Source organism: Falco biarmicus, chromosome 4 (assembly GCF_023638135.1).
Source record: "Falco biarmicus isolate bFalBia1 chromosome 4, bFalBia1.pri, whole genome shotgun sequence".
Taxonomy (NCBI): Eukaryota; Metazoa; Chordata; class Aves; order Falconiformes; family Falconidae; genus Falco; species Falco biarmicus.
In genome coordinates this window covers 40,219,106-40,246,588 of record NC_079291.1, presented here as the reverse complement: position 1 = coordinate 40,246,588, position 27,483 = coordinate 40,219,106, and the positions used below count along the sequence as shown (strand labels likewise).

Genomic DNA, 27,483 nt, shown 5'->3' with positions numbered 1-27,483 from the left:
TTTTCACCTGTTGCCAAGATTCATGGCAGCAGGTTTTACAGTAAGTTTTAAACACTATGGAACAAACTCTCAAACTGTATTTACATCATAGGCATCTCAACAGAACACACTCTGCCCAACAGAGAGGGAAGTAAAGAAAACTCAGTATTAATTCCCTGTCCCAAATCAGAGATGTTTCATTTCTACACTATCTGTAGGAGTTTCAATTCTGTCAACTCAATTGATATTCTCTTGAAACATAGAAATTATACTTAAATAACACACAGCCCACACAATCACTTATCCTAAAGGTGTTTGGTTCATGTTTTTAGGAAGAGACTCTAAGAACAGGCCAAACTGATCATCATCTGCCCACTGCTCCCCAAGTCCCATGGAGATCTCAGATGCTTACATTGGTTTAAGCAAGAAACCAATAAAGTTTGACATTGTTTTAAGAACACAGCATACATCTCTCAAGACTATCAAGTTTCAACTGTAACAGTATTTCAAGCAGTAATGTGGACTCAAGAACCAGGCTTTAGCCTGATCTTCAGCTCACATAGATCAAACCACCAAGTTTTATGCTACTTTGTGTTATTGTCAACAGAAATGGAATTAACTGTCAAATAACTGTGTAAATTAACTGACAAGCTGCCAGTAGTATTTGCTTATTGATCTGTAAAGCACATATATAATTACACTATACAGGTACAGTTTTCATTTGTTCTTTTCCACCCCTGTAAAATATTCATGCTGTATTTCTTACCAAAAGAAAGAGGACATGCATCATACTTGAAATAAGATGTACAATCTTATGTATTACTTTGGTTTTAGCTGAAGGGAGTTAATGACAGATTAAAAAATTTAGAAGTACTAATCTATGTGTAAGCACCATACCAAAAAAAAAAAAAAACACACCAAAAAAAACCAACCCACAACCCAAACAAAAAAACCCCCTACCAGAACAACCACAACCCCATCTCTTCCCTACCTGCCTATTGCATCTCCAAGTCCTTCCAGCAAAAGTCCTTTTCTGATTATTCTTCCATGAAATTTATAAATTGACTTTGCAGCGTAATGAACTAAATACTCCAACTTTAATATTTTGCATTCATACCAAAAACAATAAACAATTTTTACAAATAGTGTTATTTACTAAAACAATTCTTGTACAACAGTGCAGTATATCTAAATATATACATATGCCAACATCAAAGGGAGCATCAAAACAAACAAAACCAAAAATGCACTTCGCTACTGTGTACACTTTATTAAAACCAAAGCAGACTGCAGCAGGCTTCTTTTCTTTTTCATGACAAAGACAAAAATTATTTGGATTTCCAGAAGGACATGCAGGATAAAACAAAAACGCCTACCACCTTTTTGCCAAGGTAGCAGAATGAAAAGTGAACTTTAAATCTGCAATTTTACATAGTAGGAAATGGAATGCTCTTAAACACAAACATCCTTATTTAAGAAACAGGCTTCAAAAATGTACATAGTGTTTTTTACATATTGAAGCAAAAAGTCCAAATGTCAAGGCCTTCCCATGTTTTATTTGTTGGATATGTGTCAGATAGTATACACATGAAGGTTAATACTCTTCATTGCAGCTGAAAATGAAAAAGGACTAGCTGTAGTGTAGAGTCGGTCAGCTTTACTAAGATTGAATAACAGAGTAAAAAATGATTCTGCCTGCTGTTAGCAACAGTTTTTTGTACTTTTACTTCACCTTTTTCTTTAAAAAAATCTCCTCCCAGTTTTTAACTGGAAAACTTATGCTCCCACGTTCTTCAAAACAGATACATACATCTTCTCCAAAGGAATCTGCAGTTAGGTAACCCAAAGCGCCATTGTAGCTGCTGTAATTAGAGATATTCTTTTTCATTCTGTCTGTGAAATCCAGCAGACAAGGTGTAAGACTTTTATATTTAACGACTGCACAGATATCTTTGAAATATGAGTGAAAAATAAGGTGATATTAGAGAATATACTAAAAAAGTTGGAGAATGAGGTATTAAGCAGTTCTCCAGTGTAAATCTGATGTTCCTGCCATCTAGATGAAATCAGAGAACTATAATAGCAGCCTAGACTTGGTCAGCAAAATATGTACGCGCTACTAAAAGCAAATTTATCTCCATTGTTGCATCTAAGCATTTGCAATCTGACAGATTTCTCTGAAGTTCTGGTTACTCAAATTCATTTCAGCTCCCTCTGCTTCAAAATTCACGAACAGTAGCTATACCATGAGGGCAATATGCTGTTCCACACCTGTTGAGAAGCATGCAGTAATTTGTATATTTTGTTCCTTTTTACTGCTGTTTTACTGCTGTTTGTATGTCCTTTGGCTGGTGACATTAAACACACATCTACATGGGTGCCAGTGACTAAACAGAGATGGGTAAATACGTTGCCACTGTTCCTGCAGCTGCCCACTGTGGAACACACTGCCATGACATCAGCGTAGCAAATTTTAACACACTGCCTCAGTTATTTTTCCTGGGATGCTTTACAGTAAGTCTTGACATCTTTGTTATGTGCACATAAATTGAGATGATACACATAGGTAAACAAGCTTTGTTTATAGAACTGAAATGCACAGAAGGCACTTTCCACAGTTTGCTCCAGTTCACGATAACCAAGCCACTAAAAAAAACCCTTCTGAAGTTAACATTTTTGTAGTCCTTAATAAAAGGGTTAAATAACAAAGTGTTATATAAAACATTATGAAAACATTTTAGCTTTTCATTGACAATTTACATGTAAAGAAACAAGACATTCAAAAATTAGGTCTTCTATTGGAACATGAATAACACAGCATTTCCAAGGATTATTAACTTCCAAATAGATTAACTTCCTGAAACTTTATTTGCTAAAAAGTTTTCCCATACAGCAGCTGTACATGTACTTTCCCCCTCACCCAGATTTCAGTGTTCAATACTAAGTGTTCAACAGTAAGACAGAATGTATGTGAACTTAGTCAAAACAATGCATACATGAGGAATCTGAGAATAAATCACAGCAGAGAAGCACCAGCAATGGCATCTCCAGGTTCATGACACCAAACCAGCAGAGGAGTACTCAAATATAATTGCTGAATTATCATTTAGAAAGTATACAAGAGGATGAGTGAAGGAACTAGTGCAATGACAGCATCTAGCAAGGTAGGAGGAGGCATCACTTTAAAGCATCTAGCACATGGGACACAACCAAGCGAGAAAGCAAAATTATATTTTCTGATAAATAAAAATAATCAACTTGAAGTAACCCAGCTCCAAATTCAATTTAATCTGAAAATTGCATCTGAAATGGGAAACATAGGATGCAACAGAACTGCTAAAACTCTGAACCTTAACACCTAGTGATCTACCGCACCAACCGTGGACAATGAAAACAGATTTTAAGTCAACTAAAATTCACAACTTGTTACAGGAGATAACTTAGACCAGTGACTCTAACAAAGGCGTGAAGAAAATAAAAATTAAAAGCATCCACCTTTTTTTCACAGCTTTCATTATACTGAATTTATAGTGGCGTTGCATTTTAGAAAGTTGGTTTTGGTCATGATGAACACGAAGAAAGGTGATTTTGACTTTCTTAAAGATGGGTAAATGCCCAAAATAAGTTGGAAAGCAGACTTAAAATACACCCAAGTTTTCAGTGTTCAAAGGAGAAACCAGTAATGAGCATTTCTGTGTGTTAATGAAAGACTACTTCAAAAATTTTAAAAACTAAGATAAATTAGTAACAAAAAATAGATTTGTTGAGTCATTTCTGTACAGAGATTCCATAGGCCCTTAGCAGGGAACATGTGACCACCTAAGAATACACATAGTCAATGCCAGCTGGACAATTCTGTGTAGAAGTTACACTCTTCCATACACATTGCTTCTCTGGTTTTGGAATAAGGTACCTAAAGTATACAGAACACTATCTAAATTATACTACATGCTCTTTCTAAAGAAAACCACCTCTTTGATCTATAAAAAATTATCTATGACACAGTATCTTGGATTATTATTTCTTTTTTAGTATTTCCTTTCAAATTCCACATACTTTTTTGATGACACCAAGTGCTGAAGTAATGACAGTTTGTGAGGGTGCTTAAGAATTCTAGAGAAAAAAAATATGTGAAGATACTAGTACCAAAACTGCCAGTTGGCTAGAACATCCCCGACTGGAACACATCAGCTATAAGCGCGTTGTAACCACCCCAGTTAGAAGTTATGCAAAGTAGTCATCTGAAAGTGTTAAAAGCAAAACACCAGTGTCTATGAAAACAGTGAAACAAAGACATGTTAGGTAACTGCAAACAGATGCAGGAGTGTATGCGATAATTGAGGTCAGCTTATAGTATAATGTACAATGGCAACATTTAATTCCAGAAGCATCACACTAAAATATAGTACACAAAAGCAAACAATTTCTGACATGTACACTAACAAGACTGAAAACGTGGATCTGATGTTGAAGCTATCTAGTATTGCTCTAAGTGGAAATAGAGTCAATGGAAGAGATGAGGAAACCAGGATGCATTAAGAGATTGAATACAAATGCAAAAGTTACAACACTCTTTGTACAAGAAACTCTGAACAAGAATATCTAAAATGCTGCCTTCAATTGCCATGTTCCTTTTGCAGCACCTCAGCTATAGAAAGAAAATATCATGCCTTAAAGAGCCACCTGGCTAAGTTACTGAGAAATGCAAGGGTTTAAAATAGGCTAATGCATGCTGCTGCAGAAGAGAATCCGAAGCAACCTGAAAGTGAATGAAAATAAGATGACTCATAAACTATTCATACTGTAGAAGGGCTAACAAACTCAAATGGTACAACTGGAAATTGAAACAGATGTTTAAGGCAGAAGTGTCTGTGTAAGAACAGTAAGCACAACAAATTGCTAAGCAAGGCCACAAGAGATAAAATAAAGCCCTGAAGGTTTGTTCAGCAAAAAGTGACTTAAATGTCCATAATTCTCCATGTTCTAATTAAGAAGACTTGAGTAAAGTAGTGTCATTCATGTTGTGTGTTCCAGTTTAAAACTCCATCGTTTCTCTTCCAACTCAATTCCTCTGTCTTTGGTGTAATCTCTACCAACACACATAGAATACAGTTCTGGTTCTCACCATAGAAAACAACATGGAAAAAATAAATTACATGCTTCTCATGATAAAATGCAAGATCCTGTTCTGTTGCATGGTCCCACGATATGTTTAGCAGCCTCTGAATAGTAGGTTTTAGTTATTAATTATATCTGAAGCAGAATCATAATTTGCTGTTATCCCCCCAAATCACTTACTAGTTTACTAGTTTACTTTGGTAGACAAGCCATCTAATAGTCATGATACACTTGTGTTCAATTCAAAAAGTATTGAAACCTAGACTCAGATAAGTTTGTAAATTCATATATAGATCTTAGCTTGTAAGTGTAACCATGATATGCAGGATTATCAGAAATACATCACATCTGTCATAAAACTAGACAAAACTATGAAACATGGTTGTCAGTTCATGATTAAAATAAAATAGTAAATTATTTTTAAACATTGTGTTAAATATATTCACATGATCACCATAGCTATACAAAATGGCCACTATTGCAATCACACACTATATGTACATAACATATATGCCACAACAGTTTGCAAGTGTTGAGTTTTCACAGACTAGCCAATTTTACCAGACATAAATAATCTTGTACCAATTTTTAGGCATTTTAAAAGGAATTAAATGTCCTTAATATATCTGTTCCTCTGCAAAATTAAAAAAAAAAATCCTAAAAAGTCAGTGCAAATTGAACTTGTTCACCAAGATAGATTCTTATTAAGCTGAGGATAAACAAAGTTGAAGAGATTAAAGGAAGAAACTCATAGAACTGCCAACTGCCTTCAGCAGAGGTTACAGAAGATTAGGAATCAGAAGTCCTGGATCCTATAGCAGAGCCTTCTGTGAGTAACTATGCTGTTGTTGTTGAGGTGTTGGAGGCTGTGGTTGTTGTGGAGGTGTTTGTTGACTGCCTGCTGTCTGTGGCAGAGGTGTTGATGCTAAGTTATAGTTTGGCACCTGGGACATACTAGTTCCAGCATTTTGATAAGCAGCAACATCAACAGTAGCAGGTGGCGGACTATACACTGAAGCCTGGTTAGAGTAAGTATTTCCAGCAACAGAGCCAACCATTGCACTGGGGAGGGAAAAAAAATAAATAAGTTGAAGTTGAATTAACAAGCCATTTACCAAGAGAACAGCAACACTTTATCACTGCTTCAGCTGTTCTTTACATACACACAAAATCCTCCTAAATCTGGACACCTTGCATATTTAACACTGTAGCCAATGAATTTTCCAATTAGAACTCAAACACACTCCTCAGATTTAAACACACCTCCCTGTGAATCTGTACTTTGCTTTACTTTCATGGAGCCCCATCTACTTTCCATTCTGCTTATGGAAAAAAACAAAATCCAACCAACCATTTTAAATAGCAAAACAAGAATTATGCAGAAGCTCAGTATATCAATATATGTCTTACCACTGCAAATAAGTAACTTTGGGGGACTGAGACTAACAAATACTTCGATAACTCAAGACGGATGTTTATCTCAACTTCATAAAATAAAATTACTTTATACAGAGAGTAAAAAAAGCCACCAAAAAAACCCCACCACCAAGCAAACAAAACCAAAATACCCTAATCTTTTCCTAAGGTCAATTCAAAACTTATTTGTAATACCAGTAGCTTAGCCAAATCTTAGCATCTCTGGGTATCTACCCAAAATAGAAAGCCACTTGTGGCTCCTTTATATGGGGAAGCTGTTTAAGCTTTGGTAAGTATTCATAGCCCTATTCACTTATTTTCCAAAGTCAGCAGAGTTCTCCCCATGCTTCCACAGTAAGATATTTGAAAAAAGAACAACACGATATGCACTATCCCAGAAATTATGTAAAGCCAGCCAGCCAGAGCAGCAGATGATTTTCATCATGAGATGTGTATTAAAAGTTATATTAAAAATAATAATAAAAACCCTATCCATCATATCTATATAATTTTCTACTATTTTTATTTTATATAAAAATATAGATATAAATAAATAATGTATTTCTTACATATAAAATTTAAAACTAGATAAAATTATAAAAACAACATAAAAGTTTGAAGTTTGTCAGGAACTTTTACCATATACACAACACCAATAACACACACATTGGAAATAATTGCACTGCAGTATCTTTCATTTGTGTTTAAAATTATATTTCTGTATGAAAAAAGTTTCCTTTAAATACTATCTGTAGTCCTTGAAGTTTAAATTGATTTAAACTTGAACAGGAAAATATTTAAAATTACTTTGTGTAAGACGTCTGTGCAGGCTGACCAGGCAGTATGGAGCTGGCAGATGGAGTAACTGTGCCTTGGCTGAGAGAGGAGAGCTGTTCAGGAGGAAGACTGTAGCCTTGTAGATGGCCCATCTGTGCACTCCCTGCCACCAAATATGCACTACTTTGAGGTTGCCCCGGATAGACCTAGGAAGTTAAATAAAAAAATATTAAAAATAAAATAGAAGAACATTTATTTAATATCTGACTTCAGAACTTAAAGGCAGCCTCTCAAAACTTTTATTACAGATGTTTTAATAAAAAGCAACTGATTGTCTTCTATTAAGTGCTGCAGTATGAAAAAATTGCCAGCTTTTCAAAGGTCACTATTTACATTTGTAATCTCAGGCTCCAGTACCGAAAAGGTCAAATAGTTTACTGGAAAACTTGTATTCCAAGCTTGTATTTTAATGACCATCACTCATGCTAGCTAAAAGCTTCTACTTTTGAATGAAAATACCAGAGAATTTAAATTATGCAACAACAAGCAGTCCAAAGCAGAATACTTTTTGATGTCCAGATAACTTTCACCAAGTAGAATCATTAAAATGGAAAACCAATTGCATTTTTGTATCATTAGTTAATCTGTCATTTCATGTAACTGTTGAGACTACCACTGTAAAATTGTTTGAGCGGGGCAGAAGGGAAAAAGAGGTCTTATGAAAATTTCAATTGAAAATAAGGTAATGTTTTACAATTAACTAGAGGAAAAGCTTGCTAGTAGATGTGTCAACAGTATTCTACATCAAGACTAAATTTCTAAACCCTATACTTTCGTTCAATCATGAATTATTTGACAACCCAAATTACTAGAAGATACCAGGTCTCATGCACAACTGAGTTCATTGAGTTTATGATATACAGCTCTTCTGTCCTAAGATCCATGAATCTCAGATGACATATTCATAGAAGGCTTATCAATATTGCAAAAGAATTTTAGAAGACAGAAAAGGCAGAGACTACCTAGCTTTTCAGAACTTACTGGCCCATCTTCATCCCCAAATCCAGTTTTTCCCTTTAAGAAACCCCAGAAACATGTCCATTTATAAAACATTAACATTATTTGGTAGGGTCACGACATGATTGCTTATCACATATGAACAGAAGACAATGTTCCTCTTAATGACACTGTAAAAGTATACATCATCTTCTTTAAAACACACTGAAACAAAGTACGTACTTGTAGGGAGCTAAAAGAACTAAATTTTCTTCAATGTTTATATAATACTGCACAGGTACTAATAAATTGGCTTGAATTATTTTTTTTTACTCACTCAAAAAGCAAGTAATTTATTGAAAAAACAATTTGAAATGTTACATATTCCTATAAGAAGGAAAAGAATACATCAAGTGTGCATTAGACTGTGGATTTAAACATCTAAATGTTTTAAAGACCTTTTAAAATACCATAGTATACAAAAAGGCCAAAAGACCTACTCAGAGAGAATGGCCAATTACATGGAAATGCTGTCATGAAAGAACTATAAATTTTAACTTCAGTAATTTAAATGTTAAATGCTTCCTACTGATATTTCCAAAAAAGGAAACTAAAAGAAGAGACTGATTTTAGGGTGGGGAGGGCATAATCTTAAACAGGAATTGTACTGCTTTTGTTCTTTTTACTTTCCTTTTTTTTACCCGAGCAGCTTTAATTTTTAATTTTATGTGCAACTCAAAGCACGGAATGGGCTTTTTCCTTGGTCTAAAAGAACTGAAGCGAAAAGAACTAGAGGTGTTCGAACCTGCAAAAGGAGAATACCCAAAGCTTGCAGCTGAAAACAAACTTATTTTTTTTTAACATACTGTGTTGAGAGGAAATACTGCTTTTTCATTTGAGTTTATCTGTGAGGGAGCAAGATGATTTTAACCTAGCATTACGGTAACAAAGATCATAAAAAGAAGTTTCCAACTCAGGGGGCAAGGGGGGTGGGAACAGAAGGGCAGAAATAGGAAATGAATTATTATCTGCAATCAACAAGCTCCACCATACTTTAAATATCAGTACATATTTATTTTAGTAATGTAGAGAACTATACTGTAAAAAAATATTTAACCAAGTTTTGTAAAAAAGTTATTTCATGAAAAACTGCTTACCACTAATAATTTATAAGAAATCAACCATAGCTCAGTATGTACTTGATAATGTTAATGGCTATTAAAGGTTACATACATACCTGAGAGCCAGAAACACCAGATGACTGCATATAATACTGTTGGTTTTGTAGTTTTGCATACATAGAATACATTGGGTCTTCATTCATCAATTTGTTATACAAAGAAAGAGCCTCCATTGCTTTAACATTGAGCTCTGAAAGTTCTGAATGTTTCCTAGAAAACACATCTTAGTTTATTCTACAATTTAGATAACCTCAGTACAGAACAGATAATACAGGGAACTTTCATGAGATGTGACAAGCAACTTATTCTTACTGCCCGTGAAGTAATGCCTGACAAATGCCAGAATGTCAAACGGTACAATACTATAAAATATTGTGTGACTGGGAAAAACAAACATTCAGACCTCCTCCCAGATGAGAAGATACTAATACACACACCTATTTTCTTTGCCAATATTCACAGAAATGATTAACATATCATTAAGTAACAACACTGGTATTTCTAAGAATTAATTTTCATTTGAGCCAAAACACATGACTTTTTTTACCTGTCTATATCTTCCAACTTTTCATCTATGAGAGGTCCCATCTGGTGGCACATTGCTAGAACAGAAAGACATTAAAATATATCAGAGTAATAAAGATTTCCATATTGCAAAGTCAGAAGGCAACTTTAAAAAAAAATTATGACAGAAATGTGTAGATGCTAGTCTTAACTTTTTTTTACATCACTACTATAATCTATATGCCAAAAAAGTTATAGTAACAGAGGTAGTGTCATGAACAATTTAAGAATGACATTCAGCTGAAGTTTTCAGTAGTGGTACAGTTTAAAAAGTACAGTATCTAAAACGACAATAAACCCACAGAAAATAAAGACATTTAACATCCAGGGAGTGTAAAGCTGAAACTATTTTGCATAAAAAAAATTTCAGGCAAATCTGAAAGGTGATCTCTTCTTCAAGGAAGAAAATTCACCACTGCAACCTAAATCATGTGCTCAACCAACATTAGTACAAAAAGACTATCTACGAAAACAATGATGGGGAAAACAGGTTGCAATGATGCAAATCATCTGCAAAGACACTAACAGCACATTGCTATCTCACTGGGATCCTAACTGGGGGAAGGGGGCTTATTCAAACCACTGACACAAGCAAAAAGCAACACCAAAACTTACCAGAAGTAGAATGGAAAAGCATTAAAATAAACAAAAATGCACCCTCCTGCCAATCTTCAGCACAAGGACAGGAGGATCACATAACCGTCAAGCAAACCAGTTAACTAACAGAAAGACAGAGGTTTTCAAACTTAAAAATAAAGAGACAAGGAAGCTGAAAGGCGATACTGCAGTCTAACCCTACACCAGAATGCAAAAGGTGCCCACTTAGCCAAGCATGAACTATTTACTAACCAAGAGATGTGTTTAACACCAAGAGCCACTCAACGTTCAAACCGAGAGATGAGGAAAAAAAAAAGATTCAGGCATCAAATATGCCCGAAATGCATTACAAGCAGCCCTGGAACAGTGCCTTCCCTCCCAGTTTTCCCAAATGAGAGATGCAGAAGGCCCTGAAAGCCTCTGGGCCATGATGGGTGAAAGGGCATCACTGATGTGTTCCTTGAAGGCAACGCCAGGTGAAAGAGGAGTTGTATGAAAGGCACCCGTATGCTTCTTTGAACTTGGGAGCACTAACACATTAGCAGAAATGCTGGGAAAAGATGTAAAACCTGGTGTAAATTCTATCTTTTTTTATTTATAACACAAAGTGTGGTAGAAGGCATGACAAGGATTGCTTAGATGTCTGTACACTAACACAATGACCGCACTGCTGCCAGCCACAAACAAACCCGGGGCTCCTGAGAGTGTTGGGATGAGCTCTGCAATTGAAACACATTTGTGACTTGACATCTGGATGGCAGAAGAAAATGAAGTGGGTTTTTGTCAAATACTGATCAGCACCTGCCACCACTGGTAGGAACCCAAGATCCAACATACATCTATAGCAAAATTCCCAGAACCTATGCCAGAAGTAGTATCTACCCAAGGCCTACTTGAGCGCAAAGCCAGTACAGTCTTGAATATAGCACTGCTGAAATATATGCAGCCATGTTTGGCAAGTGCTGTTGAAGGTAGCTGGGGAGCAATCACCCGACTACACTACAGCTTTGAGATTCTAGGAGCAGTCCCACTGTTTAATATAAAACTCAGCATTGCTCTAACGATCTCACAATGTGTTTTGAAAGGAGACCCTAACGTAAGCTGTATCTGCAGGTTGGTTGACAAGCACACCTTTAATTTCTTTGCCTCTGTCCTGGACCAGATAGGGGCAATCTGCTTCTTAGACAACAAGCCTCTATAGCTGTATTTGGTACTTGAAAGAATAAAACCATTCATGTTTCTTTTTATAGCCCTTTAGCTTTAGTGAAACTAGAATATGTGCAGACACATCACTGATGTACAGTACCTAACACGGGATTCACTTACAGGTATGATGAACCAGATGGGTGTTGAAAGATGGGAGATATCCAAAGCTTACAAGCCTACGCACTTTCTTCCTGACTAACTTCTAGATAGATTTGGAATCTGCCATTTTTCTTAACAAAGTCCAGTCTTATCTGAATTGTTCGTTTAAGCCAATGTTCTGTCTCATAATTGGTAAGTTTCTTCCTTCTCTGAAGATCCCTTCCAAAAATTTTGGTGCATTTATCAACCCAGGTAAAATGGTCTATAATGCCTCTTTGAAGAGGCATTCAATTCGAGTCTAAAGGACTAGAATTTTTACCATTCTGTAACATATTTGTTTGATATTAAAGTCCTATAGAAATATTCATGCAAGCAAAAAGACTGGGGGACACCCACAGGTCTATTCTAAGCCTCAGTAGTACTTCTGCTTCCTCTCGCGGAATCTTCCTTACACTCCTTTTGCAACTCATGCTGTGCTACTCTAAGAAGAAAAAAGAGAAAAAAAATGAATATATGAGATTGAACTAAGTATTCCTGGGTCTTGAAAAAGAAAAGAATACAAAATATAGTTTTCTTGCAAGAGGAGTGGGCTTGTTTTAAGCTAAAATTTTGCACTTTGGTCTCTTAGATGTGGGAAACAGGAAATAAGAATATAATTATGGGTCAGGCACTTTTCTCAGGCATGCTTGGGGCATGCACATGAAGCTGAAGTAGTTTCAATTTGTTTTGATACAGGTAATGACTAGAGAGGAAAACAACAACAAAATGAAGCCATGAGATCTTCTTACCCTCAAGATGAAGCAATTCTGGGAGGTCTGGCTGGTCATCAGATGGATCTGCACTTTGCAACATCTGCAAGAGCTGGTCCATTTTATCCTAGAACACAAATTGTGTAATTAGGGCATATGTGGGGTGAGAATTAACACTTTCAGGAGAGTAAATTAAGGCAGCTATTTACAACAGCCATTTGGATATCCTGGGACTTGGAAGTCATCTAGACTAACTTTAAGAAAATACAAATCATACATGTTACTTTACAGGAACTAAGATGCTTAAACAAGGAAAAGCCAAATTATAAAAATTATTAGTAATAACAAATGGAATGTGCAGAATACCCCTTTACTCCTAAATTTCCTTTTAAACAGTATTTTCTAAGCAGTTTCCATTTTTCAATTTTAGTTATCACATAGGCAATACCACCACCTGGTGGGATTAGTGGTAATGTTTTCACAGAATACATTGAGTAATTTAGAAAGAGACGGGTACTGAAAAACCTCTTGCATTTTTTAAATGTAAGTGTATAAGGCCTATCAGCACATGAGCAATGTCATTACTAATTTATATATGAAAGGATTTTGTTAACGTGATGTTTGGAGGGGTTACACAGTTGACTTCAGAATAAGTAATCCTTGACTAACCATTTTAAGTGCAACCCAGTTATAAAAATACCAAAGGGTAGAAAATTAACAGGCATAACCTCTTTGAAAAATATGTCTCAGAGTGAGTTATATTGTTTAAACAAATATTAGATATAAAGTATTAAAAATCACTTTTTAGCTGAGTGCTATCAAATAAATAGCCTTTAACAGGCCAGAGTTATACAGGTCATATAACTAAACCCATGCTTTTTCTTCCCTAACCCCAGGAAAGGCAGGAAGAAGCCAAATTACTTACTTCCTTAAAAATAATACTATGGTAATTCTAAAAAGAAAACAAGCCACTATAACATAAACCAACCAGGAATCACAGAAGACAAAAGCTGGAAGGCACCTCAAGGCAGGCCTGAGATAAGCTGTTTCAGCAGATTACAAACTAGTATCTCTTGGGAAGAAGAGTATTTGAGGCAGGAGTTAAACAGGACTTTAGAAAGGCAGTAACTGATTTTGCATTTCAAAAAACAATGACAGAACCCTAGTTAAGAAAGAAATAGAAGGCCATGGAAAATTCTAAAGATAACAATTCTAAGCCCCCCAGGAGGGAGAGAAGAAAAAGAACAAGGTGGTGGGGAAAGGCAGGGGAAAAATATGGGCTGAGAGTTCTTCGGAACCTTGCAGAACCGCTGCGGTGAGATTGTGTAAATCTTACTAAATACTGCTTATGGAGCAACAAAAAGATCACAGTTTTCACAGAGGGAAAGAGGTCTTTCAGACTGGAAGAAGACAGCAGTGGTTATTCTGGAAATAAACCTAAGACAGCATTCAAGATGGGTAACTCTGAGGTATCCTAAAGTACTTAAAGCAAAACTTGGAAGTAAATGCATCACTCCACACCAAGCTTCTGGTCTGAAGGTGAACAGCTGTATAACCTTGGAGCAGGGCCCTAAATAGAATGCAGTTTCCAAATTCAGTTTCAGAAATTCCCAAGAACTTCAAGGCACATGAACAAACTCGAATACTGCAGATATTATTTTTTTAATTTAAATCAACTTTCCCTTCCCATTCTCTTTCGATTATGTTCTCCTGATATTTCAAATTGCTTTTGAAGTACAGGATGAAACTGTTTAACATCACACATTTAATTGTACCAGCAGATGGAAAACAGGGCTTTTATCATGCTTACTTCATCAATATAAACCGGTTCAGGCTCAGGTTCTATTGTCTCTACTTGAACTTCGTCACTGAACTGCACTGTTTTCTTCTCAGCTTTCACTGTAAGATAGACAGGCAGACTTTATTTTAGAAAATAAAACTAAACAGAACAATGATGTAAATGTTATACAGCTAGTATGTTGGCTAAGTTCTTTGCATTTGAAACATCTACTGTGAAAATTCAAAAAAACCCAGTGTTTTGTTAACATTTGAAGGCCAAAACCATCTCCAAAGACATAAACAATCTTTTTAAATGAATCTGTAAATTGCATAAAAAAGGTATCAGTCCACATAAGGTCAACAAAAACATGTGTTAGCAAGTAAATGTCTTTATTGTAGTCTCCCTGAACATAACATACTTCTTAATAAGCCATCAGAAAAAGAGACTGAGAGAGAGTGATTGGAAGAAATAGAGCTAATGAATCAGGTTTAAGAGAAAACTGATAAAGTAACCTATGACAAACCAGAGCCTTCTTTTCTCCAGAACAAAGTATAGAATTGAAAGTTTTCAAATTTTGCTATTCCTTCTCCCCCAAATAGTACCTGCAAAAGCATCTCACTCCTTTGTAGTGGAGGCCACAACAAAAAAGCTATATATTTGGGAAAAAAGCCAAATACTACTCTTATCACACTACTATTATCAGTTAGTCTTAACATAGAACAGATGACTCCTACAGCATGTAATTCTGCTGACCTGCTCATACCTTTGGCACATTCATATTAAGAGCACGGGAGATCAATCTTGCAAACCCATCAGATTTACATAAACCAGTTCTAGAATATTAAAACCTTGTCTAATATTTAATATTTTTATTAAACATTTAGAGTAGGTTAGACTCATATAAATAGATAAAAGAAGATAACCAGTATGCAGAAAAAAACTCCTTCAGTTACACACACACAGAGCAAATCTACAGCTGTAGGTTTCTTGAATTGTTTAAACAGTGGTAACCTTCTCCGATTCCTGTATACCCAAAGGCCTTCAGTTTTTCCTTGATTAGATATGTACCATTGCAACCAGGCAAAAAGGCAATTTGGAAAAAAAAGTTGTTGCCCAAATTTGTCTAGGTGTCAATGGAGTTGTTAAATGAGTTTCAAGGAAGCTACTGACAAAGCCAGCAGCAGGCAGCATTTTTCAGCAGATGCCAGCTTGGGCAACCTTGGTCTAATACATAAAGTTATGACTGTTGTTTGTAACAGCACAGCAAATGCTCCCGCGTTTTTACTTTGAGTATCATATTAACTTGCAACTGAACTCTATCATAAGGGAAAGGAAACAGAGAAAGTAAATCAATAGAGAAATATCCCTTGTAAAGTTACTTACTCATTTCTGGCTCAGCAGAAAGATCAGCTGTGACAAAATTAGACGGAAACAATCCTATACCCTGATGAGTTTCCCCTTTCCACCAATTTGGATCACTAAAGATTAAAAAAAAGAAATTATTAAAACCCCCATACATAAAAATATCCATACTCACATGGAATTTTCCAAAGAACTGCACTGTACAAGGCATTTACATGACTTATACATACACAGACATCTTTACCTAAGAATCTTTATGCAATAACATCAGTATGTTAAAAATCTAGCAAATAATTAAAGTATTTAACATGTAAATTTATTCTATTGCAATTGTATCCCAATGTATGCTTCTACATAGAAGATATGATTACTCCTGATTGATTTTTACAGTCTAATAAATTTATCATAGGTAGTCTAAATGTATTACCTGTCATCAAGGATAGTTATAAGTTCTCCAGCTTTAAAAGTTAATTCGTTGTCTTCAGCAGCCTCAAAATCATAGATTGCACGAACCTTTCGGCCCTCATGTTTGTGATTTGTTAAAAGGCTTGAGGTGCTTGGGTACAAACTGGAAAGTGCTGTTTGCTGTTGCCTTTGTTCTTTTAGTGACAGTTCAATAGCTACAAAAGAAGAGTTATTCACATGAAAATTCCCTATAAAAACAGGCTGAATGATATGAAAATTAATTCTGTGAAAACGTTCAGTATTAATGTCATTCCTGTTGCTTCATAATCAACTTCTGCCTTTCACTTATAAATAATGGTAAAAAACCAAAAAGATGTTTTACAACTAGAGAGCACAATTCTGCCCATAGATTTACTGAGGCTTTCAATATGGACAGGAGAAATAAATAACACTTAAGCACAAATGGGTTAACTCAGTGAAGTCATCCATTTTTTTATATTATTGTTATTGCCTTGAACTGATGTATTTACATTCTTGCTAGCAAACAGACGATGTTGAACTTTTCCAGATTGCTTGAAACATGAAAAAGATACAGCCGTTCAGGTACACACTGTTTCTCTTTTAGATCAGGGGTCTTGAGCCAGGATTCACAGAATGGCACAGACGGCCTGAGGTTGGAAGACACCTCTGGAGATCGTGTTGTCCAATTCCCTGCTCAAGCAGGGTCACCTAGAGCTGGCTGCCCAGGATTACGTCCAGACAGCTTTTGAATATCTCCAAGGATGGAGATTCCACAGCCTCCCTAGGCAACCTGTGCCAGTGCTATGTCACCCTCCCAGTAAAAAAGTGCCTCCTTAAGTCATAATTAAGAAAATTATTTTTGCTTAGAAATGCAAAACTTTGTCCACTCCTTTTCTCTCCCTGTCATTTCTTGAAAAATTTTACATTTCTTGGTCATCTTCAATTAAACTTGACTGAGCAGAAAGGTTTCAACTCATATTAAACTCCTCCAAGTTTGTGAAAAAAATGGTCATGCTTAAGAGACATGTTTAAGACACAGAACGCAGAAAATAAACATTAGAGAAAACACACAGAATATAAGCCTTTGAGATACAGATCCCATTAAAGCTAGATTTTGGAGGGTCAACTGTTGAAGAAACCATTAGTAACATAGAGAGATGGGCTAATGGCGATTTAAATAAATCAATATTAGATTAGATTTATGACTTATCAAGGTTATATTAGAAAATACCTAAACAACAACAAAAAAATCCTATCAAAGATGAGAAACTGCAAACCGTCCACCAAATACTAGTGCAAGAACTTCATTCATATAGTGAACCAGGAATTTTTTTAGATTTTTTTACCCACAGAACATTTTTAATCGCTAACCCTCCATGAAGGGTACAAAAAGAAAGGAATAGAAATTGTAACCACAATCCATAAATAGACAAAGGAAGGAAGTAAAACATTTGTTCCTGCTTTACCTGATATTTACCAATATATTCATCAGATCAGCGAGTAAATGCACTCACCTTTAGCTAAATCCTCCTCTTCCTTTTTGTTGGCTACTGTACCAGGATCTTTGGCAACTAGAGCTGGACTTGCTTTTGCCTGTTCAGCAGCCTAGCCAAAAGTGAAAGATGTAAAAACAGATTCAACAAAAAACCAACAAAGCATTAAGTTCATCATTTTGATTTTATTCATCTGCAATATAAAAATCTCGAGTGAGAGCATTTCATACCTCAAAGGAACATTTTATTAAGACAAGAGTTTTCATTTTGTTCCCTAAACACATTATAGAATTCAAGACTACAAACTGTAAAATACAGAGCTGAGGATAAAAAGAATTTGTCATCTCCTTTAAGAACAACCACAAAATTTAACATACCTGTGAACCAATAGCTGGGAAAGTAACTCCTTGCTCCTTAAGATTTTTTATCATAGCAGATATTAAACTAAGCTGTGGGTCATTCTTGAATTCATCAGTCCATTCCACCATAAGGGCTTTCAGCTTTTCACAAACTTTTGGATGACCCTGCAAGAACAGTAGAAAGTAGTTAAATAATGTAGGAATCTGTTCTTAATTCCTTAATTTGAAATAATTTCATGTTATGTTACTGTGAATATAAACTGTATAGACACTTTATTTTGGAGTCAAATTTATCACTAAGGGATATCTTAGTTAAGAAAGGGAGAACAGTACACCAGAATTGTGTTTGTACTAGTAAAATATGTACTAGGCCCAAAATAAAGAAAAACAAGGTTATATAAAAGCCCTGTATTATCTCCATTTCACCACATCTGTATTTAGTGTTTCACTGTTGTCATTTAATGTGAAAATGAATTTGTATATTTATCAATCAACACACCACACCTCACCTCCCCCAAACAGAATACATAAGTAACCATGGCTGTGAGAAAAGACTTCCTGACACAGTCTTCCCAGTAAACTTGTATCCTTCCCCCAGCCACCAAATTTCCTATCTTCCAAAAGTAGATTCCATTCCACTTCCAGATCACCCCAATTTTCTGTCTGATTTTTCTTTTCTATGAATTATATAAATCAAAGAAATACATTACCTTATTCAACACATTGCTTACTTCACTGGCAAAATCTCTTGAACAGACTTCTAAATGAAAGATTTTGCCACAATTTGATACACATGCACCTAGAAGCTAAAGACAGAAAGATTAAAACTCAGATGTTTTGCAATGTAACTTTTCACGAAGGAAAAGCACTACATAAAAAGGAACCTACTGTTAATGCTTGCATAGCAACATGGGGATCTTTATGGTTCACTCTCTTCATAATAGAACGGAGACAGTCCTTAGGCCTAAAAAAATAAAACAGATTTTAAAAAATTTAGTGGAATGAACACTAACTGATAGCAAGCTCTCCTAAACATCATCAGTAAATTATTTAGCAGCGTATAAGCGCAACAATAAAAAAAATACACTAGTAGCAGCTGTAGCCATATCTATCTGTAGGTTTGCTAGCTTTCTTAGTTATCAAAACCTCTCAGAAAGTTACATTACCTTTTGTAGTTAGAAAGAATTACTGTAATTACTCCAGAAATGCATAAAATCCCTTACAAACAGAGAACTGTAGTTCTCTGTAGTCCATATACCTACTTCCCCGAACTTCACTCACACACATGAGCGCATTTGCTTAGGTACTGATTACCAACACCCTTTTGCTACCTTTTTAATTACATTTCTCAGAGTCTCTTTTAATCAGCAGAGGAACATTTATAAAGAAGATATGCAATGAACCAACAAGTGCTAAAAAATTGTTAGACATTCTGTATCAAAGTTTCAAAACAATTCAACACAGAATTAATTACAGGTTTCACCTAATGTTGCGGTAGGTAGAAACAATGTGAAAAGAGAATTTAAGAAAGTTTGAATGGGAGTTTCAGGCATAGTTTAGTGTATTAAAACCTGTGTGACTTTCTATTATTTTCTTCTGTCTTTAAAGGTGGTAGAACGCTGAGCGAGGCTGGGGTAGGACTTATCATGGGCATACAAGCATTAGCTGTTGAATAGCCCTGAAAAGATAACCTTGAAAGGGGTTAAGTAGGGGAAGAAGAAAAAAGGTGGTAAATTTAAACTAGAAGATTTTTATGCATTTCTGGATTATTTATAGTAACTTTTTTTTTTTTCTAAGCAATACTTTTTTTTTCTATTGAACTGATACCCAAGAACTAATACGAAACTTAGGTATAAGTTACACCACTGCTTGGCTATACTATATTTGGCAGTGTCTACATTTTACAGAAATGTCCACCTCATATTTAGTAGTACTAATTATAGAAAATGCTGTCACACAGCAAGACGACATACCACTTAGTGTATACCTTCATATAAGCAATTATTACAAATGAAGGCTATAAGACAAGCACTGCCTTTTATCTATTAATTATCCAAGACTTATCATATGTTCCCTTTAATTGAGAAAGAACACATGCTAAAATTTTCAGAAATAACTGCGCTTTTTAACCATTAATTTCTGAGGACGACATCAATGTTATAGGAGTGCAAACACAAAAAAGTGCATGTCCATTAACTGTGAAGCCAGTATTTATAGAGGTAGGATGCAGGACCAAGACCATAGCAGTTCAGAAACAGGACCATTACCCCAAGGTTTTTTTTTATTAAGGAATCCAAAGTCTTATTAAAAAGTAATACAGTAACAAGAAAGCCTCAAAGCCAAACAATCTTCCACATGTGTCAAGTACAATTATGAAAAGGTAAAATACCAACAAGAAACCCCTCGGTAATTCACAAAACCACCTTAATAAATTTAACAAAAAATATCTATTTGCCCCTATATTTAACAGAAATTATCAATATTCAATTGTTAATGTTTTAACATGCTCGAATGTTTAAAATAAATCTTTTGATTACATCTACAGAAAAAAAAAATGCTGGGTTTACCAATATTTAGTCACACAGACTAAGAATCCATATTCCAGACAGAACTGTAATCCTTATTTTTACTTCAAATTAATTAATCATAAAATTTAGTTTGTAAACTATGAGAAGCACTACGCAGAAATCAGAGGGAAGGCACACAGCCCGCAAGAACGGAATTCTGTTATTAGCCATCTTTCCAGACCATACTATACACACATTGGGCCACAGTTCTGCTCCAATGATTCTATAATCAAAATTTCAGATGCAGCACAGTGAGTGGGAAAAACAATTCAGTAAGGGTAAAATAGGGCAAGCTACAACAGAAGCTATGGTATTATATACTAATATCTCCAGAAAACATTCACAATAAATTTCAGTTTTAGTTTTAGGGAGTAAAAATTAAGGTATTTGATTATATTTTATTTAACAAATACAAAATTAACAGCAATCAGAATCTAAAAATACAACTCTGCACAGAACATTTCATATGTTTTCAGAAATTTATTTTTCATTTACAGTCCAAGGTAACTGACTGTGGGGCTCAAGATTACATAGGTGACTCAGTTTTCTTCCTTGCTCCTTCAGAAACAAGCCAGTCAAAGAGCTTCCTGGTGACCCTGTTAGACAAACATTGCAAAGACTTTGTAAAATGCTACTGAGACTGGGTAACTTGGGGGGTGAGTGGGGGGAGGGGAATAGAAGGTAGTTTGGAAGACTATCAAGTAAGCAATTTTACTGTTCTCTCTGGTATGAACAGGCACAAAAAAACCCAAAGAAGAATCGGCTAACCAGAGTACTGACTCACTGAGGCAATGATTAATTCATAAGGAATCAGGACAAAGTTAGGCAAGCAGCAATATAGACAAACCATTTCTCAATGAAAACTTTCCAGTACCCACCCCCAACAGAGAGTGCTGCAATGAAGATTTCTATTTTATTAAGCATTGGAGTATTCTCCCAGTCACTGGCTTAATGTTTTTTTCAGCCATTGTTTTTAGTAAGTAGCTTTTCTGGACAAAAACTGAAGTTGTGATAGTTTCAAACCTAAATACTGATGTGTCTCATTAAGTTAACACAAAAGGTAGAACTATCCCAAAGCCAAATGCAAACAGAATTAGACTTAGGAACGGCCAGCACTGAAGTGACAGTGGGGAGGCAGGGGGTGGGGTGCTTCATGCTGCAATACACCACATGTGGCCTTTAGTTTTCGTTTTTATCCTGCTTAATGAATCATCCAAATTTTACAATGTTATTTTACCCAGAGCTGATAAACTATAGATTCAGTTGTGCTGTGTAAGCATTTTATAACAAAGCAAAAATCTAACCTATCCTGTAGTCAGATGATTTTAAACGTCAGTCAAATACAATAAAAGTTTTTAACATAAACAAGTTTTCAATATTGCTGTAGAAAAACAGAAAAAAAGATTGCCTTTAATGGTAAAACCTTTTTTTTAATCATGTTTCCATGTTGAAAAGGCAACTTGCTCACTGAATTACCAGTACTCCCAAAAAATCTGATGCAAACAACGTAATATACAACTGCTGATCTGTATTAGTCCTTAAATTCAGAAATGAAAAAAATGTGTTGTCTTTTAGACAAATTTTAGATAATCTTAAAAACCTGATGTGAAACATGCAGAAAGTATTGAGTTAATTCCATACTACGTATGGCAATACTTCATATATGCCATTATAAACAAGGCATATTATTAAAAATATTACAGAATATACTGTCTTTCCAGGGTTTTCTATGAAAATTCCAGCATCAACACTAAATTAATTAAATTTTGAAACTCACAAAAAATAGAGGAAATGGTCAAAGGGAGAGATTCAGTGGAATTCTAATTATTAAAGCCTGTTTAAATTGGTTGTATTAAGGGAAGAAAGATAAAATGTTTAGCTATTGGTGATTCTCTGTGACTAAGGTACTGCAATGTAAAAATTAACAGTAGCAATTCTGCTACTGAACTGTAACTAATTTATCTTAAGAGAAAATGTAGGACCTTTGTAGCATAACAGGTTTCAACAGTTTCCCCAGATGCAAACAAACTGTTGGCAGATCTAAATGAGACAATGTGCCATGTAACACTGCGAGACTTAAAGTGACTTAAGTCCTTCCAGTTTCCTGCTGTTTCAGGTGTAAGACATTCTGCATCTAAAATGCTGCAGACATACAATGAGGCTTACAGAACAGTACAAAGAAAACCCATAAACCAGAGATTTTATAATCTAAACCTCTACCAAAAACAGCAACACACAGCTTGTATTGGACCAGAATTGGTTAAAAGGTTAAAGTAGATACCAGTTAAGACTAGCATCCTTGCCACAGGAACTTAAACTGCAGGAGAATTTCAAACACTGTGGCACATCAGATTTAAACTCCTTAATGGGGAAGTTTGTCTTACTTTATCTTTCCATGGCATGACATAATACATCAAATCAAAGAAAATCCACTATCAGTAAGTTTTAACAGAATCTGAATTTAAGCAACAAGCCTATTACAAACAGGATAAATATTACAAAGGTTGAAGTCACAGCCAGGATAAAACCACTGTTTTAATAAAAAACACAACACAACAACAAAACCATACACAAATAAACAAACCCCACAAATCATAACAGAAATTCCAGCTGTCCCAGAAAAACCTAGCTGCACATTACCAGACACTCTCCAGTTCTGTCTGTATTCCCAAGCAGCTGTCTCTTGCAACTACTTACATTTAAGCATTGTTCAGTAAGTTGCTGTGAAACTAAGTCTTGCATGTGGAAATGCTTTCAGTGATTAAACAGAATACTGAAGCCTTCAATAATATTGTTACATGCTCAGCATCAACATGCACAAGGAGTAGAAATGCAGTTTTACATATGCAGATTAATATGAAACATTATTTAACTAGCCAGCTGTTACCTTAGCCACTGTTATACACAACAGCACAGAAGCCTCACTATGCTATTTATAAGTACTCCTCTAAAGACCATCTCTAATCCCAAGGAATAAGCTTATTTGCAAACCTGTCCTTTGGAACAAAAGTCCCAGGTGGGAATATGCTGTCTGGCATCTCATACTGTTTCCCGCAGTTTTACAAGGCAATCCAAGTTGTTCTCAGCGAAGCCATTCATTAAACAGCAGCAATGGCAAACCTCTCTTTTTGAGGCTATTCCTTACCTGAATTGTTACAGGGAATGCTGGGAGAAGATGTATTTAAAACACTTCCAAAGCTTAATGCTACATTGAATAAAACCACTGTAAATACATTGAAATAATTCCTTTAAACTGTATTTTTTTATTTGTTAACTCAAATTACACTTTATCTTTTCATGTCCAAAAAACAAGTGCGTGTATAAATTCCATGACAGAGTTCAGTAAAGAATCATTAATGGAAGCACTAGTGGCCCATGTTAAGATGTGTTTAATTTAATAACACATTTTCAATATGTACATTTATCGAAGCCCTGACATCAGAAATAGCTTCTCAAAACAAGGGGAAGAAACACAGAACCTCATTGCTTTCTGTGACAAAGACACTGGTGGTCTGGTGGTGAGGACAAGGGAAGCGCAGCAGATGTTTTATACCTTGGTTTTAGCAAAGTTTCGACATAGAGTTGAAGCTCATATAGTTTCCTCATTACCCAATTGGTGAAATATGGGCTGGATAAAATGTTAATAAGGTGGGTGGAAAACTGGCTGGCCTCCTACGCTCAAAGAGTTGTCACCAGCGATGCAAATTCCAGCTAGTGGGCAGTAACTAGCAGGGTTCTCTGCTGGAACCAACAGTGCTTAAATGCCTTCGCTAATAACCTGAATGATGGGAGGCAGCGCACTCTCAGCAACTTTACTGACAACAGCAAACTGGAGGGGAGCAATCAATATACTGGAGGGCAGGGCTAATATCCAGAGGGGCCTGGACAGGCTGGAGAAATGGGCAGACTGGAATTCAAGTTCAACAAGAACAAGGGCAAGGTGTTGCATTTCATATGGTCTGCACCAGCAAAGGCCAGGAGGTGACCACCTAAAAAGCAGCTCTGCAAGAAAGGATCTGCAGGCCCCATTGGGTAACAGGTGTCAGCAGGGCAGCCTGGCAGCAGACAACCAAACGTATCCTGGGTCAAGCAAGTGGCCAGCGAAGCTAACAGGGCCAGGGAAGTGATCCTTCCCCTCTGTTCTGCACTTGTAAGAGTGTATCTGGAGTACTTGTCCAGTCTGGGGCTCCCCAGTGCAAGGGGGATATTGATGCACTGCAGGAAGTCCAGTGGAGGGCTGCCAGGATGGTCACATGCAGGGAGATGGAGAGCTGCTTTCGGTTTTGAGAAGAGTGAACTAAAAGGGGACCTTACTGCTTTCTACAACTACTTAATCAGAGAATGCATAGAAGGTGCAGCCAAACTTTCTTAGAGCTGCACAGTCATAGGATAAGATGCAACAGATAAACTGGGACTGGGGAAATTGGAAGCAGAATGCAGGATTATTTATTTGTTTACCCACTGACTGTGAGGGTAGTTAAATACTGAAATGTGTGGCCCACAGAGGCTGTGGAAACTCTGACGTTGGAGGCATTCATGACTCGACACAGTCCTGACGAACCCGATGTAATTAGACCTGTTTGAAGCTGGGGGGTTGGACTAGATGACCTCTGGAGGTCACCTCCAACCCAGATTGTGATTCTGTAAGAAAAATCCCTCATGATATCTCCTGGGTTTACAGTGACACTGCTAAAACATATCAGTTTGTTTATTCTGTTATATTGCTAAAAAGCTGCTGAACACAAGTCCTCATTTTAACATCAGCTAGTATCTCCAAAGGAAGAATTGCAAAATGATTGAGCAGAAAATCCATACATTTTCCTTTTACTTGTAACAAATCTGAATTAAATCAAGCTGTTGCAAAAGTATACAAGATAACAAAAATTTCATTCCTCTCATCTACGTATAACACTGAAATAACAAACTTTAAAAAGTGGGGAGGAAATTTCTAAAGTCACTTACCCTGTGCGTGACTGTCCAACTTTATCACAGATGTCCAAGATGAGGCCCCAGTCTTCTGCAGTGTTCATCTCACTGGTTGCTTTCTCTGATGAATAAAGTATAAGTAAATCAAAATACAAATTTTAAAAAAATAAACAAGTAAAAGAATTTAACAAAATTCTCAACAAAGACGTCGCAATAGTACCTTTCTGTATATTGCTAAATGCATGAAAAATCCTTGTATTTAATAAATTCATATATTAAAACTGTTATATCTAATTATTTTTAACTTTTGCATGTCTACTCATGGCCGTGAATTTAAACTCATAAGCAAATATATATTTTAAGGTTGTTTTCCCACATAATAAAGATATACCCAGAGTATGACAAAAGTATTATAACTATCAACAGATATTTGTATTTTTTTTCATTTGGAACTATAAAGTTTAATAGGATATAAACAACCAAAGCTCTAGTTCGCTGCTGAGTCAGATACAACTGCATTGACCACTTCAACAGCCACTAAATTGCTGTGTCTTGCATTTCCTTTCTAGGTATTACAACTCAGCAAGGAGGATTCAACAACTCATTGATAATCACTAAACTTTTATGCCCCCATCTTCATCTCTGCTTTGATGATATATATTGCACACTCTCCTCAGCTATAAAGACTGCTAAACCAACGCTAATCTCATAGAAGCCACCGGAACCCCTTCTTCCAAATCTTTCGAATAGGACAAAAAGTGTCCCTGCTGAAGAGTAAAGAAATGGAGAGGGTAGGTGGAGAAGAAATAGATTCCACTTCAGAAAAAAAGAGAGTCTCTCCCTATTTCTTCCCCAGAAAAGCTTAAGTACTCAGAGGATACCATTAAATAGAAGTGTTAAAGGACACTGAGCCTTACAGTGCAGCTGAACAGGAGATGATCTAAACACTGACAGATCAGATCAGGACTGGAGAGCATAAATGAATGCACAAGCAGTTTCCATTATTCACCAAACAGGAGGAGAACGGGCACAGAACAGTACACAAACTTTGTTTTCTACCCCTGGTTCATCTAATATTCATCTCTTAATCTACAAAACACAGAATATGCCTCAGCAACGAGTACGATCCCTCAGGGAATGTCTCAAAGTATTTAGTTTTATGAAAGGAAGCAAAGATCTCCAATAAAAACTTCTCCGCCAGGAAAGATTATCCGTATTAGCAATTGCAAGACTGCAGAGAAGAGAAAACAAAGCAAAACATCTAATCTCCAAAAGTTACAAAGAATTATTAATGTCAGAATTGATGGCTTGTCTTTATGAATGAGTTTTTCTATCCTACAAATTTAAGTAGGTTACAGTTAATTAGTTTAATTCAGAACAAAAATGCAGAAAAGCAAAGCTCTATAGTTATGTGCTCTCAAAGTATTTCTGAGGAAAAATTAAACACTGTCATATACAACTGGAATGACAGCACATCATTTGTGCTGCCTGACACAAGGAAAACAGCAAAGCAGTATACAGAAATCCTACATAGAAGATACTTAGAATTCTATATGTTCTCTCAAAAAAATTAAGAGAGCACTGCCTCCTCTCTTTAAACTGAATTGGAAAACTTATTTTATTACAAAAAATGGTCATAATCAACAAAAATATGAAAAATTCTGGGTAGACACCATGCTAACCTCTACCACTAAGATATACTAGCTGATAAACCAACCACTTTATTTTTCTTTCAGTCCACTATTGTTCCAAATCATCCTTAGGATTACTATAGCTAACAATCAGAGAAAGTCTTGATTTTTAAATCTTGTTCATAAAGGAAACATGTCAACTGTGAAGCAAAAATTGAGAGGAAAACCACAATGGCATGCTGAGTGGATTCTGCCAC

General features: G+C 35.8%; 1 protein-coding gene across 1 annotated transcript in view; it reads right to left on the bottom strand.

Annotated features, from left to right (window-relative positions):
- Positions 1 to 1,057: 1,057 nt before the first annotated feature.
- Positions 1,058 to 27,483, bottom strand: part of STAM (signal transducing adaptor molecule) — a 35,804-nt gene continuing 9,378 nt past the window's right edge. Inside the window, exons 2-14 of the mRNA XM_056336127.1 lie at positions 25,632 to 25,716; positions 18,991 to 19,066; positions 18,813 to 18,908; positions 18,121 to 18,267; positions 17,765 to 17,855; positions 16,252 to 16,444; positions 15,846 to 15,940; positions 14,493 to 14,581; positions 12,722 to 12,809; positions 10,015 to 10,069; positions 9,524 to 9,677; positions 7,321 to 7,496; positions 1,058 to 6,159 (exon numbers count right to left, since the gene is read on the bottom strand). Of these exons, the coding sequence (XP_056192102.1) occupies positions 5,910 to 6,159; positions 7,321 to 7,496; positions 9,524 to 9,677; positions 10,015 to 10,069; positions 12,722 to 12,809; positions 14,493 to 14,581; positions 15,846 to 15,940; positions 16,252 to 16,444; positions 17,765 to 17,855; positions 18,121 to 18,267; positions 18,813 to 18,908; positions 18,991 to 19,066; positions 25,632 to 25,716 (1,595 nt within the window). The 3' untranslated portion in view covers positions 1,058 to 5,909. The remainder of the gene's footprint in view (positions 6,160 to 7,320; positions 7,497 to 9,523; positions 9,678 to 10,014; positions 10,070 to 12,721; positions 12,810 to 14,492; positions 14,582 to 15,845; positions 15,941 to 16,251; positions 16,445 to 17,764; positions 17,856 to 18,120; positions 18,268 to 18,812; positions 18,909 to 18,990; positions 19,067 to 25,631; positions 25,717 to 27,483) is intronic.